The sequence below is a fragment of the Crinia signifera genome, chromosome 5 (assembly GCF_055691185.1).
Source record: "Crinia signifera chromosome 5, ASM5569118v1, whole genome shotgun sequence".
Taxonomy (NCBI): Eukaryota; Metazoa; Chordata; class Amphibia; order Anura; family Myobatrachidae; genus Crinia; species Crinia signifera.
Genome location: NC_139221.1, coordinates 43951468 through 43965798, shown reverse-complemented (window position 1 = coordinate 43965798; position 14331 = coordinate 43951468). Strand labels below are relative to the sequence as shown.

Here is a 14331-nt window from a genome sequence, read left to right as displayed (position 1 = left end):
CCCCCCTGTACTGATGCCACTGCCACCTTTTGATCGTTCAAAATGTGTCAGTGAGTAATAAATGCACCTGTGTACTGTGGGGTCCCAAGTACAGAGTTTGAGAATCACTGTAGTAGACGTTTATCCCATTGTCAATATCACTGCTACTTGGTATCTAATTATCAAAACAAAGTGTATAATAAGAACTTACTCATTTACATCCAGCACATAGAGCTTTCTGCTTGAGGGTTCCATAATATGAATCCTTTTGATATGCAGTTTGCAATCTAAAGAGGTATTTACAAGAATGTTTGTCAGCAAAGACAAAAATACATGAATATAGTATATCCTACTTATACAGTCATACTAAAACAAGGACAATTATTTTGTACTTAATGTGAAAATTTAGCAAAACCCACCATCGCTGCTGCTCATTGAAATGTCAGCCTGATGTACTTCTCCTAGCTCAACCGCGTCTAACACAGCTGTAAATGACTGCAGAAGAAGAAGAGTCTGTTTACTGAGACATCTAAATACCAAGAGCAACATGTGCACGTCTGACTCACATCACAGAGTTTTAATTAAGTCCACCTTTATATAAAAGTAATTGAATGCAATGCATTTGTCACACATTCCCTGTCACTATGTCACACACAATATGATGCTCTCTTTACTGCGCAGGGGATCATACTCCATTTAAAAAACAAAAACAAACAAATGCAATGAAGGGAAAGGTAAACAAAAACATACAGCAATACAGCAGATGCGCTTTAAGAGAGGAGGGGGACCGTGTGCAGGCTTCGATTGCGCCACCTCCTCTCTGGTGGTGCTGTAGAATCTAGCATTGTGCCACAGTCTAGTGTGCATGCGCAGGTCTCCAGGAACATGGCGTCCATGCCGCATTCCTCAATTGAACATGCGTAAAACCCCAGAAAATGGTTGTAGTGGCCATTTTCCCAGTGATTTTTGCTGCTGTGCTGTCAGCGCTAGGTGTTATCTATAATTAGCGTGACTACTGTCAGTAACTGTGGGCGTTATCTATAATTAGCGCTTCTAGTGTCAGCAACTGTGGGCATTGTGTATAAGCAGCGCTTCTAGTGTCAGCAACTGTGGGCATTGTGTATAAGAAACGCTTCTAGTGTCAGCAACTTTGGGCATTATGTATAAGCAGCGCTACTACTGTAAGAAACTATGGGCATTATATGTAAGCAGCATTGCTACCATCGGCAACTGTGGGCATTACGTATAAGAAGCGCTTCTACTGTTGCCAACTATGGGTATTATGTATAAGTAGCGCTACTACTTTGGCCAACAGTGGGTATTATGTATAAGCAGCGCTACTATTAGAGACAACTATGGGCATTATATGTAAGCAGCTCTACTACTGTGGGCATTGTGTGTTATTGGTGTTACTACTGTGCGCATTATGTATAAGGGGTGCTACTATGTTGGGCATTATGTATATATTCAGCGCAACTATTGCTTACGGCACCTGGGTCTGCAGAGGAGGAGGCTGGAGCGGGAAGGCCAGCGGGTGGTTAGTGTTAATTGTGGCATTGTAATAATTTGTGAGGCGCTACTGGGGGCATAATGTGTGAAGCGCTACTGGGGGCATTATAAGCAAGGCACTACTGGGGCATTATGAGTTAGAGGCACTAGTGGGGGATTATGTGCGATTGGCACTACTGTTGCCATTATGAACAAGAGACACTTCAGGGGCCATTATGAGCGACTGGCACTACTGGGGCATTATCTGTGTAAATAGCACTACCGGGGCACTATGTGGACGTGACATTAAAATGCCTTGGTGGAGGGCGCCGTGACATGAGCTTGCTCCGGGTTCCATGGTTTCACACTACAGTTCTGGTAAACCCTAGCAAATGATAATGAGGGTACACAGGTGATACTGTACCCCGGTCCCCCTTCTATCAGGGCACCACTTGGCCGAGGCCCACTGACAACACTATTTCTTCCTTTTGTGCAACAGCAGGCAGCCAGAATACGAACAGGACAGTATTCAGTGCTGTCAGAGATGGGACTGTCCCGCAAAAATATTGACAGTTGGGGGGTATGGGCATAGTGGGAGCGACAATATACAAGTACTAAACTCATCCTAATATTGTACTGGGGCACCTACTTCTGAGATCATGGACTGTGCATCTGCAGGTGGTGGTTGAGAAATTTCTAATACATCACCTCCACTTGAAGGGCTAAAAAATGGGTATCGATGGCATTGTGGTGTCGCGGCTGAGAAGCCTTAAACTAGCCATGAACATGACCGCCATCAACACGTGCAACAGGTTATGAACTACTCATTGATCCCATTCCAAATAAGACTGAAGCAGGGGGATTTGCAATTGCGGTTGCAGAGCGGGCAGGCAACAGTTAGTACAAAATGATAAAGGAGGAGCCGGGAAGTTCGAATATTCCAGCAGTAATAGTGCGCTAATATTGCGATGTGCATGCGGGAAATAGTAGATCCCACCCAGGGAAAGCACTAAAGGAGCTCTAGTGGCCATAGGTGCTGATTTATGTTTTTACTGGTGGGTGCTCAATCCAAAAATATAGGGGAGTGGCTTCATGGGAAAGGGGCATCGCCAAAAAATAATACTGAATGATATTACGCAGCACAGTTGTCTCCAATATTCAAATTATGGCAACAGTGCCAAATACATAAATGCCCCCACAGTGCCAAATACATAAATGTCCCCACAGTGCTAAATACATAAATGCCCCCACAGTGCAGGTACATAAATGCCCACACAGTACCTGTACCAGTGACGAGGAAGGGGGAGTGCAGTGGGACACGGGCGGGTGGGCCGCTGCTGAGAGGGTGCTCATCAATTTCCGTGGGTGCTCGGGCCCTCAAGCACCCACAGAATCGGCACCTATGCTAGTGGCTGTAGCATAGGAGGAATAAAGTACAGTTGTGGCGATTCCAAGAGCATTCAAGCTTAGGCAGCAGCCTGATCTAGCCTGTTACATCTGCCCCACCTGCAGCGCAGCATTGTGAGAACAAATATGCCCTGCGATCAAGTCTGAATTAGGCCCAGTATCCAATGTTGCTGCACGTTTATGTGCAATAACCCAGGATATTGCAGTGTAAAAAGGACAATCCTTGATTCAATATTTATAATATATTTAACTAAGCTAAGCAATTCGCCCTTCTAACCTATGTTTTTTTATTTTTCCTTTGAATTCTATGCAAAAAAAAAAAAACATGACATATTTTTTATAATCAGACTCTACACTTTCTTCCACAGTGGGCGTGCATTTGTCTACAGTACTGCATAGTTGCCTACCCTCCTGCATTCTGCAGGAGACTCCCTGAAAAAATCTCCCTCTCTCCCTCATTAGCCTAGCAATCTCCCTCATTTCACCTAGCCCACATTACACTGTTACATATTTTGGGGAGAAAAGGAATGAGAGATAGATACATTTACATTGAATCATCAGCACCATTTCCCAGCACTTTACCAAGTACAGTATCTCTTACTAACTGCTTTGGGGCTCATCTACATTTGGATATAAGTAATTTTAAAAGATTCCTCTCAGATGTAGCAGTACACACCCACGCTTCTAGGTGCCACGTTCACAATCTCTTTTCACAATCTCCATATATGAAACTAGACACGCCCTTTGAGAGGAGCATGACAAACCCCCTCAATGGGCGCTGTGCAAAATTCTATTACCAATTATAATTTCCCTGAAACTAGTTTTCAAAAGTAAGCAAGTATGCAGTACTGTAAAGTGAAAATCCTGTGACCTTAATAATCCTTTAGAATATGTATACACCTTAACCAGGAACACAAAGGGCCAGATGCACTAAGCTTCAAAAGCGATAAAATGGAGAGTGATAAACAGCCAGCCAATCAGCTCCTACCAGCTATGTTACAGGCTGTGTTTAAAAAACGACAGGTAGCAGGGGCAAATGCAGGATTTTCAGAAGGGGGTTTCCAGAGGGGCTGAGCAAATCATGGAGATGAACACTTAGGTGACCCAGTATATGCCTGGTCAGTTAAAGTATTATAGATAGACCAACTGTATATAAATAATAATAATAATTTATATATATATATATATATATATATATATATATATATATATATATATATATATATATATATATATACATACACATACAGGGGCGTCAACAGCAGTGTAGACCCCTGGGTATAGCAATGTATTGGGGCCCCTACCGATCCTCCAGCGGTAGGGGTGGGGGAAGCTTTGATATCCCATGGGTGGTAGGGGGTATAATATCAACCACTCAGCATGTAGGGCCTGGATCAGTAATTTCCACTAATTACCCCTTTACTGCACAGATGGTGGGAGATGGGGTGGGAGAAGGGGGCATTGGGCTGAATGAAGGGGCCCTGATACATAACTTCCAGGGTGGTAGAGGATGTTTAATATGCAGAGGAGGGGTGTATAGTGGAGTGGACTTATTATTCATAATTTTCTGGTGGGAGGACAGCTTGCTTGACTGCAGATATCTCCAGTTCCCGGAAATAGATTTCTTAGATTTTAATGGCATTAGCCCACCTACCAAATGGTATTGGGGACTAGGGGATCAGAGTTCAGGAGGCAGAGTAATCCGCCAACGAGTATATAAAACTACATACCAGGTGTGTGGAGCTGGAGCAGTAACCAGCTGCTGGAAGGCTGATATCTCTGGTTCTGGGAAGAGTAGAGACAAGCTACTAGTGTCCATCAAAGGGGGAGAGTACCAGCTTTTGGAATATACCCTCAGAAAAAGTCAGACAGAACCTGAAATATCTGACTGGGAAGAGCAATTAACAGGCTTGGATGGGGACCACTGTTTGAAGTCAGATATTTATGGTTCCCAAGGGTCGATTTTTAAAATTCTTGTTGGGGGGGGGGGGGGGGGGGGTTCAGGGTACTCAGAACCCGCCCCCCCTGCTTTCACTACTGGGTAGAAACTGATTGGCTGGTTGTTTATCACTCTCCATTTTATCACTTTTGCAGCTTAGTCTATCTGGCCCAAGATAGAGATGTGGAAATCAGGAACACGTATGTGAAATATCCTTTTCACTAATAGCTGTAGCTCCCATGTGTCACACAATGCCAGTCACATCGCAGAGGTGTTTTCAGTTAAATAAACATATCTGCTGTAACCTAGATAAAGATGTTTTCTTTCACACAGTTCCTTTAGTTGCACTGTTGCTTCATCTCCTTAGCAGCGGGCATCTCATAAATCCAGTCAGACTGTATGTGAGGACACATCTGTTTATTTTTACATCCAATTTGCTATGAAATATCTCACAGGTTTTCATTCATTCATTCATTCATTCATTCATTCATATAATGTTTATGTTGGATTACCTCATCTCCATTATCATCCTGTACATATTGCCAGTTTACATGTCTGTGTCCGGTGTCACCATGTTTGCCATGCAAGCACATTCCAAGCTGCAACTTACTTTGGTTCTCCAGCATATCAACAGTAAATAAAGTGACATGATACCTAACAGCTGCAAATGAACAGAACGGAAGCATGACATATAGATAAATAGGTAACATCAGATTCTCAGTGTATAACACAATTACTTAAGATCAGTGTCATGATAAAAGTAGTGGTTAAGAGATGCTTTTACAGATTGGGTATCCGTTATCCGGATATCCTGAAAACCAAAATATTCTGAAACCCTCCCCCACCCACACGGTGGCCATTATTAGTAAAGTAATACCCCTTTCAGATATACGACCCAGCAATTACCCAGCATTTAGAGTGCCGGGTCACTTTACTGGGAGCAGCCTGACCCCCTTTCACACTGAGCAGCGCTTTACCGGGTTAAAAATTTGCTGAATAACGCGGATATTTATTTTGTGTGAAAGGGTCAACCCAGGTTGTAAATCCCGGGTCCTCGACCCTGGTCAATTCCAGGGTCGAAGACCTGGGATTTAAGACCCGGGTTGACCCTTTCACACAGAGAAAAGGCCAATGTTAGATGGGAAATGACCTGGTAGAACTGCTGCACCCGATAATTTGGTTTTCTGTGTGCAAAGGGTATAATTATTTTACATAAAGGTAAGACAGGGATGTAGTTGTGTACATTTCTTCTGATAATGGTACTGGGTCACTACAGAAATAATTAACTAGAAAATATGACTCTGAAAGAACCTTTGGGCATTTTCGGTAATGTATCTAGTTGTTATCTGTGAACCATGTGACCTGTGCTAAATCATTCCTGTTTACATCATAAATAGAAATTGTTAACTGTTGTACTATGAGTGCAGATCTGACCTATATCTGCATATATAACTAATGCTTTCATACATGGATAAATAAGCATTGCCTCATTTAGTGTTATAGTAATGTGCACTGACAAACCCAATTTTCTTTAATTAAAATATCTATTCAAATTACATAGAGATAAAAAGGGTTAGACTTCTTTAATTTGATATATACATGACCATAATAAGTTTATTTACAATATAAAAAAAAAACCATACAGCGATCTCAAATCCTTTATCAGCTCAATAATCAAGGATAATTGTGTTTCTTGTTCCGTATCCCAATGACTAATATGTTTATTTTTACTTGTTTGTTGGGATGTTTTTGCATATTCATAACAGTGGTTAATGCCCTGGACTTTAGTGTTAATATTATGGGGATATCCAATTACATGCAATTACTGACTGCAGGTAATTGCCTCACCCAGGGGTAGCCAATTAGCCAAAATAAGCCGGAGCTGTCTCAGACAGGCAAAACCAAATTCCCGAGAGCAGCTCCAATTTTCATGCAAAAAAGGGGCCGTGGACAGGGAAAAACTCAGGGGAGTGCGGATGCCACTATATAGTGTTGCCTGTCCTCTCTATCTGGCTGCCGATATGCGCTCACACGGGAGCGCGCATCAGCAGCGCATCGGGCTCGGAAGCCCTAAAAAAATGCGATTTGCATGCGATTTGGCTTCCGATGTTCCCTATATCGGGAACATCAGAAGCCAAATCTTACCGTGTGTACACACTATAAGACAGTGATTTTCAACCTTTTTACCTTGCGGCACACTAAATAAGATTTTAAAAAAGGCACACCATGAGATCCCCACAGGGCAAAACACAATGGATCCCACAGGAAAAAAAACAAAGCTATTGGCCTTCATATGAAAAACAATCACACTGGTCCCCATAGGTAACAAAATAAAATACATTGGCCCTTTACATGAAAAGAAGAGAACAGTTGAACTGGTGGTGGCTGTAAACTGGTGTGGGCATCTCTAGATCTGGGGGCACACTTGAGAACAGCTTAAGGCACACTAGTGTGCCACGGCACACTAAAACCCCGATCTAAGAGGACCAATATGAGCACACTATAGTTAACCTTGGGAGTGCAATGCCCTACTTACTGTACCTTTACTATCTAGTTATTCACATTGACAGCATCACAGCTGTAACACAACGCCTGTACCATTACTGACCTAAATGTAAGTAAGAATGGCATCCTCATTATCTATTAGTTACACAACGAGTCCATTCTAGTCTGTTTTCTCATTATTGTTATTACAGTAATAACAAGAATAATAGGAATAATAATAACCAGCTTTAATATGGAAATTCTGGCAACCAAAATAATTGCTAGATGCTATCAGTTGTGCAAGTAAAATATTTTTTTTTAACAAGTGTTGAATAATGTATTCAGGGCTTATGATGATTTTGTATGTGGATCACATAAGAGGTAACTGTAATTCTCATAAAATGCTTGTCATGATCCAGCAAGTCTCCTGAGCCGGTGTAATATTATTATAGGAGAGCAACTGATTTTATTACAATACTGTTAATCTTTTTATTTCTTGAATTCTTCTGGTTACATTTGCCCTGGAGACCGATTTCAACACAGTTAACCCCTGTGGTGATGTGACCTTTCTGCAGCCAGGATATATATACAGTATCTATCTGTAAAGTGATGTAAGTATTTACACCTATGCTTTGTGCACTATATGGTACAAAACGACTGGCGTGACTTAGGCGTTCCGCTTATTCCTGTCCTTGTGGGCTTTTAGGAATTCTGCATCTTTTGCATGTTTGGATTCAGATGCCTGTTCAACATTATGATAATGCTGCAGGACGCATCTTATGTTATAAGATGCCCAATGCGCCCTAAGGCGCAACATCGGATCACAGCCATCGATTGCAGTATCTCCACTGCTGAGGCCAGTAAAAAGACACTGGCCTCGGCACTCACACACTATGCAATATTTGAAAAGATATTGCTTATTTGGCCCTTCTGAGCGATATCGATTAAAATATTGCCCAGTGCGTATGCTACAAACTATGATTGCTAAGGACACTACCCCCCCCCCCCCCCCCCCGCCACCACCACATACAGCTCAATTTGATTATTCCAGGGTTGTCTACTTTTAAAGTCTCCTCTCTGGGAGAAGCCCAGAGAGGAGACGGTCAGAAGCACTTCGGGGGCGGGGCCTGATGTAGGTGTAATCAAGCCCCGCCCCCAGTAGGCAAATCCCGCAATTAGACATGATTTGCATCTTTAGCCCTGCCCCTTCCCCCGTGAATTGTCCACCTTTCCAGGGGGGGTGGGAGGGGGACGCAATTTTCGGGAGCCTCCCAGCCATTCTGGGAGGGTAGGCTACCCTGGATTATATCCTCAGCCACTGGCTGCAAGTACGCAATGGGGACACGGTGAAGTCACTGAATGATATTGTTAACTAAACCTTTCAGAGTCTACGCAATACATGATTGGTGTACGGTCATTAGGTTGGTCCATATTAGGTTGACATGCGTTGCGTCAACCACTGAATGTCCACATGGCTTAGGTCAACACATGAAATATGTGTAAAAAATGGGTATGACAAAGGATATGGGCGCCAATGGATATTTAAAATTGATGAGATTTAATTAAACATATAAAAACATGGAAAGTAAAAAATTAATAAAAATCACTCCAAATAGTAAAATCTTCTTACCCCTAAGGGTATTTGGAGCCAGCAAGGATGGAATGAAACAGGATGCAGTCCGGATTGTGCACCCTGCTTGTGGCTCCAAATACCTATGCACGCGTTTCGAGCATCTGAGTGCTCTTCTTCCTGGGCGCAGTGACTGGCACCCACCTAGCTGGTATTTTATAGCAAAAACTGTGCGCCGCGGGTCACTCGTTTTTTCTATAAAATACCAGCTAGGTGGGTGCCAGTCACTGCGCCCAGGAAGAAGAGCACTCAGATGCTCGAAACGCGTTGGGAGTGACTGGTATCCCACTAACCTCATCCAGGACCCCGGTGCATAGGTATTTGGAGCCACAAGCAGGGTGCACAATCCGGACTGCATCCTGTTTCATTCCATCCTTACTATTTGGAGTGATTTTTATTAATTTTTTACTTTCCATGTTTTTATATGTTTAATTAAATCTCATCAATTTTAAATATCCATTGGCGCCCATATCCTTTGTCATACCCATTTTTTACACAATCCACTAACCTAATGTCAGAGGGTGACCTTACTGACAAGGGAAAGGCAGCCGGGATTGGAGCGCAGAACCGAAACCCTTCAAATCCAACAATCACCAAACACATGAAATAAGTCAACATGGCTAAGGTAGACAGGGTTGGAAGGTCACAAGCATTAGGTCGGCTTGCAAGGTTGACAGTCAAAAGGTCGAGATGAGTTTATCACATTTTTTTGAGCCAACATGTGCCGACTGGCGGTATTTCATGCCCTACCATCCACTAGGGTGTGGAGGGAGAATATTGTGCCAAGGTCAGCAAGGCACCAACTACTGTATGTCGATATTCGGGACAAAAAACATGAACAATTCATGTCAACTTTTGGACTGTCGACCTTGCCATTGTTGACCTAATGCTGATGTTGAGGTTCCAATACTTTCGATATTAGCCATGTCGACCTATTTCATGTGTCAACTTAAGCAATGTCGACCTTCAGTGGTCAACCCAATGCATGTCGACTTAATATGGATCGACATAATGATCTCTATCCGGGATATCAATGGCACAGCGGATAGCACAGCGTGTACGCACTGTTAGTAGCACACAGCCTTTAAGAAAGGTATAGTAAGAACATCCCAAGAACGATCAGCAGACACCTATCACATGACATAAGTTAGATGATGGTTAGGGAACAGGAAATAGGCTACATTAGGTGTTTGTAAATATACAAATCTACAAGAACTACAAACAAATTTATGCTCTACTACAAACAGTGCTTTCAGCAGAAACCAGCAGGAACTCTGGGGTAGATGTATGAAGCAGTGATAAGAGAGGAGAAGTGATAAAGGGCTTGATACTTTATCACTGGCCAATCAGCTCTTGCCTGCCCCTTTTTAAACCCAGCCCGTAACTTAACAGTCAGAACTGATTGGCCGGTGATAAAGTACCAGGCACTTTATCACTTCTCCTTCTTTATCACTGCTTTATACATCTAACTCCCAGTTCCTGAACCTCTAATTAAATATTACATGATCAGGAACTGGGGGTGAGATTTAATAGGATGAGATATTCAGAAAGTGAGAGATTTGGTAAGAAATCTCCAGGGTTTTTTAAAGCGGCAATCATTTACACTTCAAAATCAAACTTGTTTTGCAGTGTAAATGATTGGCGCTTTAAAAAAACAGGAGATTTCTTCCCAAATCTCTCACTTTCTGAATATCTCATCCCATGGTTCCTGAACCTGTTCTGGACAAAAATGTACTTTCTATAAGATCAGTTTTATTTTAAAGTCACCTGTGAGTGCCATTGTTTCCAAATACAATATACACACCTCTATATAAATCTCTCTCTCTCTCTCTCTCTCTCTCTCTCTCTCTCTCTCTCTATTTTTATTTAATTGACTTTCCCCCAGACCTGGAGTTCCTGGACCTATTTTTCCAGAAAAATAGTACTGACTACAAATATTAAACAATTGTGGAGTTCTACAGGACTGTGACAATACTGTAAATAAAAAGAACAGTATGATCCTATGTTCTAACCAAATATGTGGTGTAAAATTAGTAATGCTACTGGCAGTATCCTCATGTTGCCGATGGCCGGAAAGAGACAGAAACTAAAAGTATTTACCTGAATATTCAACCATTGCAAGTCTATATAACCCATAATTAAAGTTCAATGGATATAAAACACATTATACAGTTGGTGGGTCTGATATATTGGGATATGTTGGGATATGTTTTAATTGGAAATCACGGGTAGTAGGCAGCAGAGACCCTGTGCTCTGACAGTATCAGCGCACTTCTGCTAGAGTTTGTACAACTGAAGTCTATGGAGGCGCCTCTCTGACAGGTGTGAATGTATCAGCCTAAGACAAACACCCTTGAGAACCAGCGTCTTTCATGGATATCAAATCAATACTGTACATCAAAGCACAGAACTGCCACTCAGTGCAATCAGTTGATCTCAGGGTTTATGAAAGTTTCATAGGCTGAGTGGTGACAGTTTTCCATTAAAAGTTTCTACCACACGCATTGATTTGTATTGTGGGCCCGTCTTTGGTTTGTTTATTGTTTTGATGTGATATCTTCACAGACACGAGTCCAGTGATCCCTTCAAAGATGTCTATTATTAATCAATTAAACTGTTTTATTGGACTCTCCTCCTATCTCCTCTTTAGCTATTTGTGTCAGACAAACGAAAAAAAAACATTTTTTTTTGTCCATTTCATAAAGACACCAGGACAAATAACAGGATAGGTTTCAATTACTTAAAAAGGAAAAATATTCTCCAGAAGTTCAGGAATGAGATTTGTATATTACAAGATAATATAAATGCAGAGATCTCGGTTTACATATACCGTGTTTCCCCGATAATAAGACACTGTCTTATTTTTTTTTCTTGAACAAAAAACATTATAGGGCTTATTTTAGGGGTAGGGCTTATTTTAATGAACATTTACAGCAAATGTCAAGAAACATGCCCCCAGTCCTCCTTAATAAACATGCCCCCAGTCCTTCTTGATACAGGTAAACATACCCCAGTACTCCTTAATAAACATGCCCCCAGTCCTCCATTATATCGGCAAACATGCCCCCAGTCCTCCATTATACCGGTAAACATGCCCCCAGTCCTCCTTACAGTAATAAACATGTCCCCAGTCCTCCGTGATAAAGGTAAACATACCCCAGTACTCCTTTAAGTCTCAATAATGTCCAGCTCTTCTTTGCTGTGACACAGCTCCGTTCTGCAACCGCGTTATGTGCGAGGTGACGTACCGCACCGCAATGCATCCATGGGAATAGAAGCGGTTTCAGAAGAAGCCTGTGCTTTTACCTACACAACGGAGGTGAGGGGGGTTAGGGGTGGTGAGTGGGGGATCAGGGGGGTTTAGCAGATGTAGAATCTATTGTCTGAACGCCAGATAATGAAATTTTACTAGGGCTTATTTTCGGGGTAGGGCTTATTTAGGACCAGTGTCCAAAATCAAGGGTAGGGCTTATTTTCGGGGTAGGTCTTATTATTGGGGAAACACGGTATTTGCAAAAACGTGTGTAAGCTGCCATTGTTCTGGTGGTCCCTACTGCTAAGTGATAATAGCACCCACTGTGGGTCATTTTGTTATACTACATGATAATAGCACATTTGACGGTATGTCCAGGGCCACCGAGAGGTATTTAAAGGAAAAGAAGGGAAAGACTCTCTTTTTTGTTGGGGCACACTTAAATGAAGATTACATGACGTAATCTTTTGTTGTTAGAATTGTAGTGTATTGTACAGTTCAGTGTTATATACCAGGACGCGGCTAGGGGTCATCTTTATACTAGCCTCCCTTGCGGAAAGAAAGGTACTAGTATTACAATGAATTAGGGCTAGGAGTGTGCCCTGGTTATAATGAGGTGTACTAAAATTTTACTTTTAATTATACACTTAAAAAAAGTTACTAGACAGATGTGTAGACATACTGTATACCCCTTTCACACCAGCCTAAATTCCAGGGTTGGGTCCGGGACTAGCGCTGGTGTGAAAGGTTCCAGGGACAAATTCCTGGGTTCATTTGCCGGCAATTCAACGCTGCTAGGTAGCAGGGTTTCTCCCGGGTCCTTCCCGGACTACTGGCTGGTGTGAAAGGTGCAGGGACATGTCCCTGCTTCCCGTGTTGCCTCTGCCACAATACCTCCAAAGCCCACATATTCATAGTGGCAGCAGGCAAAACTTGGGGGATCCTGCCAAATGGGAAAGGTGACTTCCTCGAAATTCACCAGGCAACCCATTTTTGCCATAGGTATATGAAGTCGGCATGAGATCACCTCTCTGGGTCAATTTGGGAGACTCTTATCTTATCCATACCTTATCTCTCTCCTATCTATCTTCCTTTTCTATTATCTTCTCTCTTCACGGGGAGGAGAAATACCATTACCTACACCATTCTGTGACATTGGTACAGTAAATGTACCCGCACGTGTAACTTATTACTTACAGGAACTGTTCAAGAATATTATATTCGTAAAATTCTCTTTCAGTACCACCTGCTGCGGCATATGTCAGGAGTATACTTAACGCCACTATATATATTTTTGAATGCAATTATAAACACCATTATTTCTAACTGGTTATCCTCCAATCAAGTACATTTGTTTGAAGCTGTAATACATTTGGCTGATATTGTACATGGTCTCTCAGCGATGCTATATTCTATGTATGTTAATGACAAGTAAGATTGTATGCTGTCTAACACTTGAGGCCATTTTTGCACTGAATATATGATGAATCACTGCATTGAGCAAATCTAAAGCACTGTATAGACCAGTGGTCAGGGAACTCGGTCCTCATTACCCCACGCAGTGCATGTTTTGCAGGTCTCCTCACAGAATCACAAGTGAAATAATTAACTCCACCTGCGGACCTTATAAAATGTGTCTGTGAGTAATTAGTACACCTGTGCCCCTGCTGGGTTACCAGCAAAACATGCACTGCGTGGGGTAATGAGGACCGAGTTCCCTGACCACTGGTATAGACCTAACCTGCCTCTTTTCAAACAACCAGCCACAAGGTTACCTTATATGAGATACATTGTTTCCTTTCTACAAACTGGTTTTTAAATCAAAATATCCCATCTCTACTTGAAGCCTAGAGGCATTTGCCATAATTTACCTGCATCTGTACTTATAAGCATCATTATACATTTCTGTAGAGTACCAAATCAACAAGTGTTATGGGCCCCATACATCAGCAATCACAATTAATGGATTTCCAGATCCAGGGATTTTTTGGCCAGATAAATGGATTCTACAATCTATTTGACTTGCCCACACATTACAGAATTATTTCAGTGATCGGCAGATTTTTCCATCTAAAGATTGCATCTTCATATCTGGAAATTGCCCAATCGATTGTCATTTCAGCTGTTCATAATGTAAATACATGAAGAAGC

General features: G+C 42.0%; 1 protein-coding gene across 1 annotated transcript in view; it reads right to left on the bottom strand.

The window, feature by feature from the left end:
* Positions 1 to 14331, bottom strand: part of LOC146005691 (lipoxygenase homology domain-containing protein 1-like) — a 190799-nt gene that overhangs the window by 44913 nt on the left and 131555 nt on the right. The window contains exons 25-27 of the mRNA XM_083145116.1: positions 5326 to 5474; positions 399 to 474; positions 191 to 266 (exon numbers count right to left, since the gene is read on the bottom strand). Of these exons, the coding sequence (XP_083001242.1) occupies positions 191 to 266; positions 399 to 474; positions 5326 to 5474 (301 nt within the window). The remainder of the gene's footprint in view (positions 1 to 190; positions 267 to 398; positions 475 to 5325; positions 5475 to 14331) is intronic.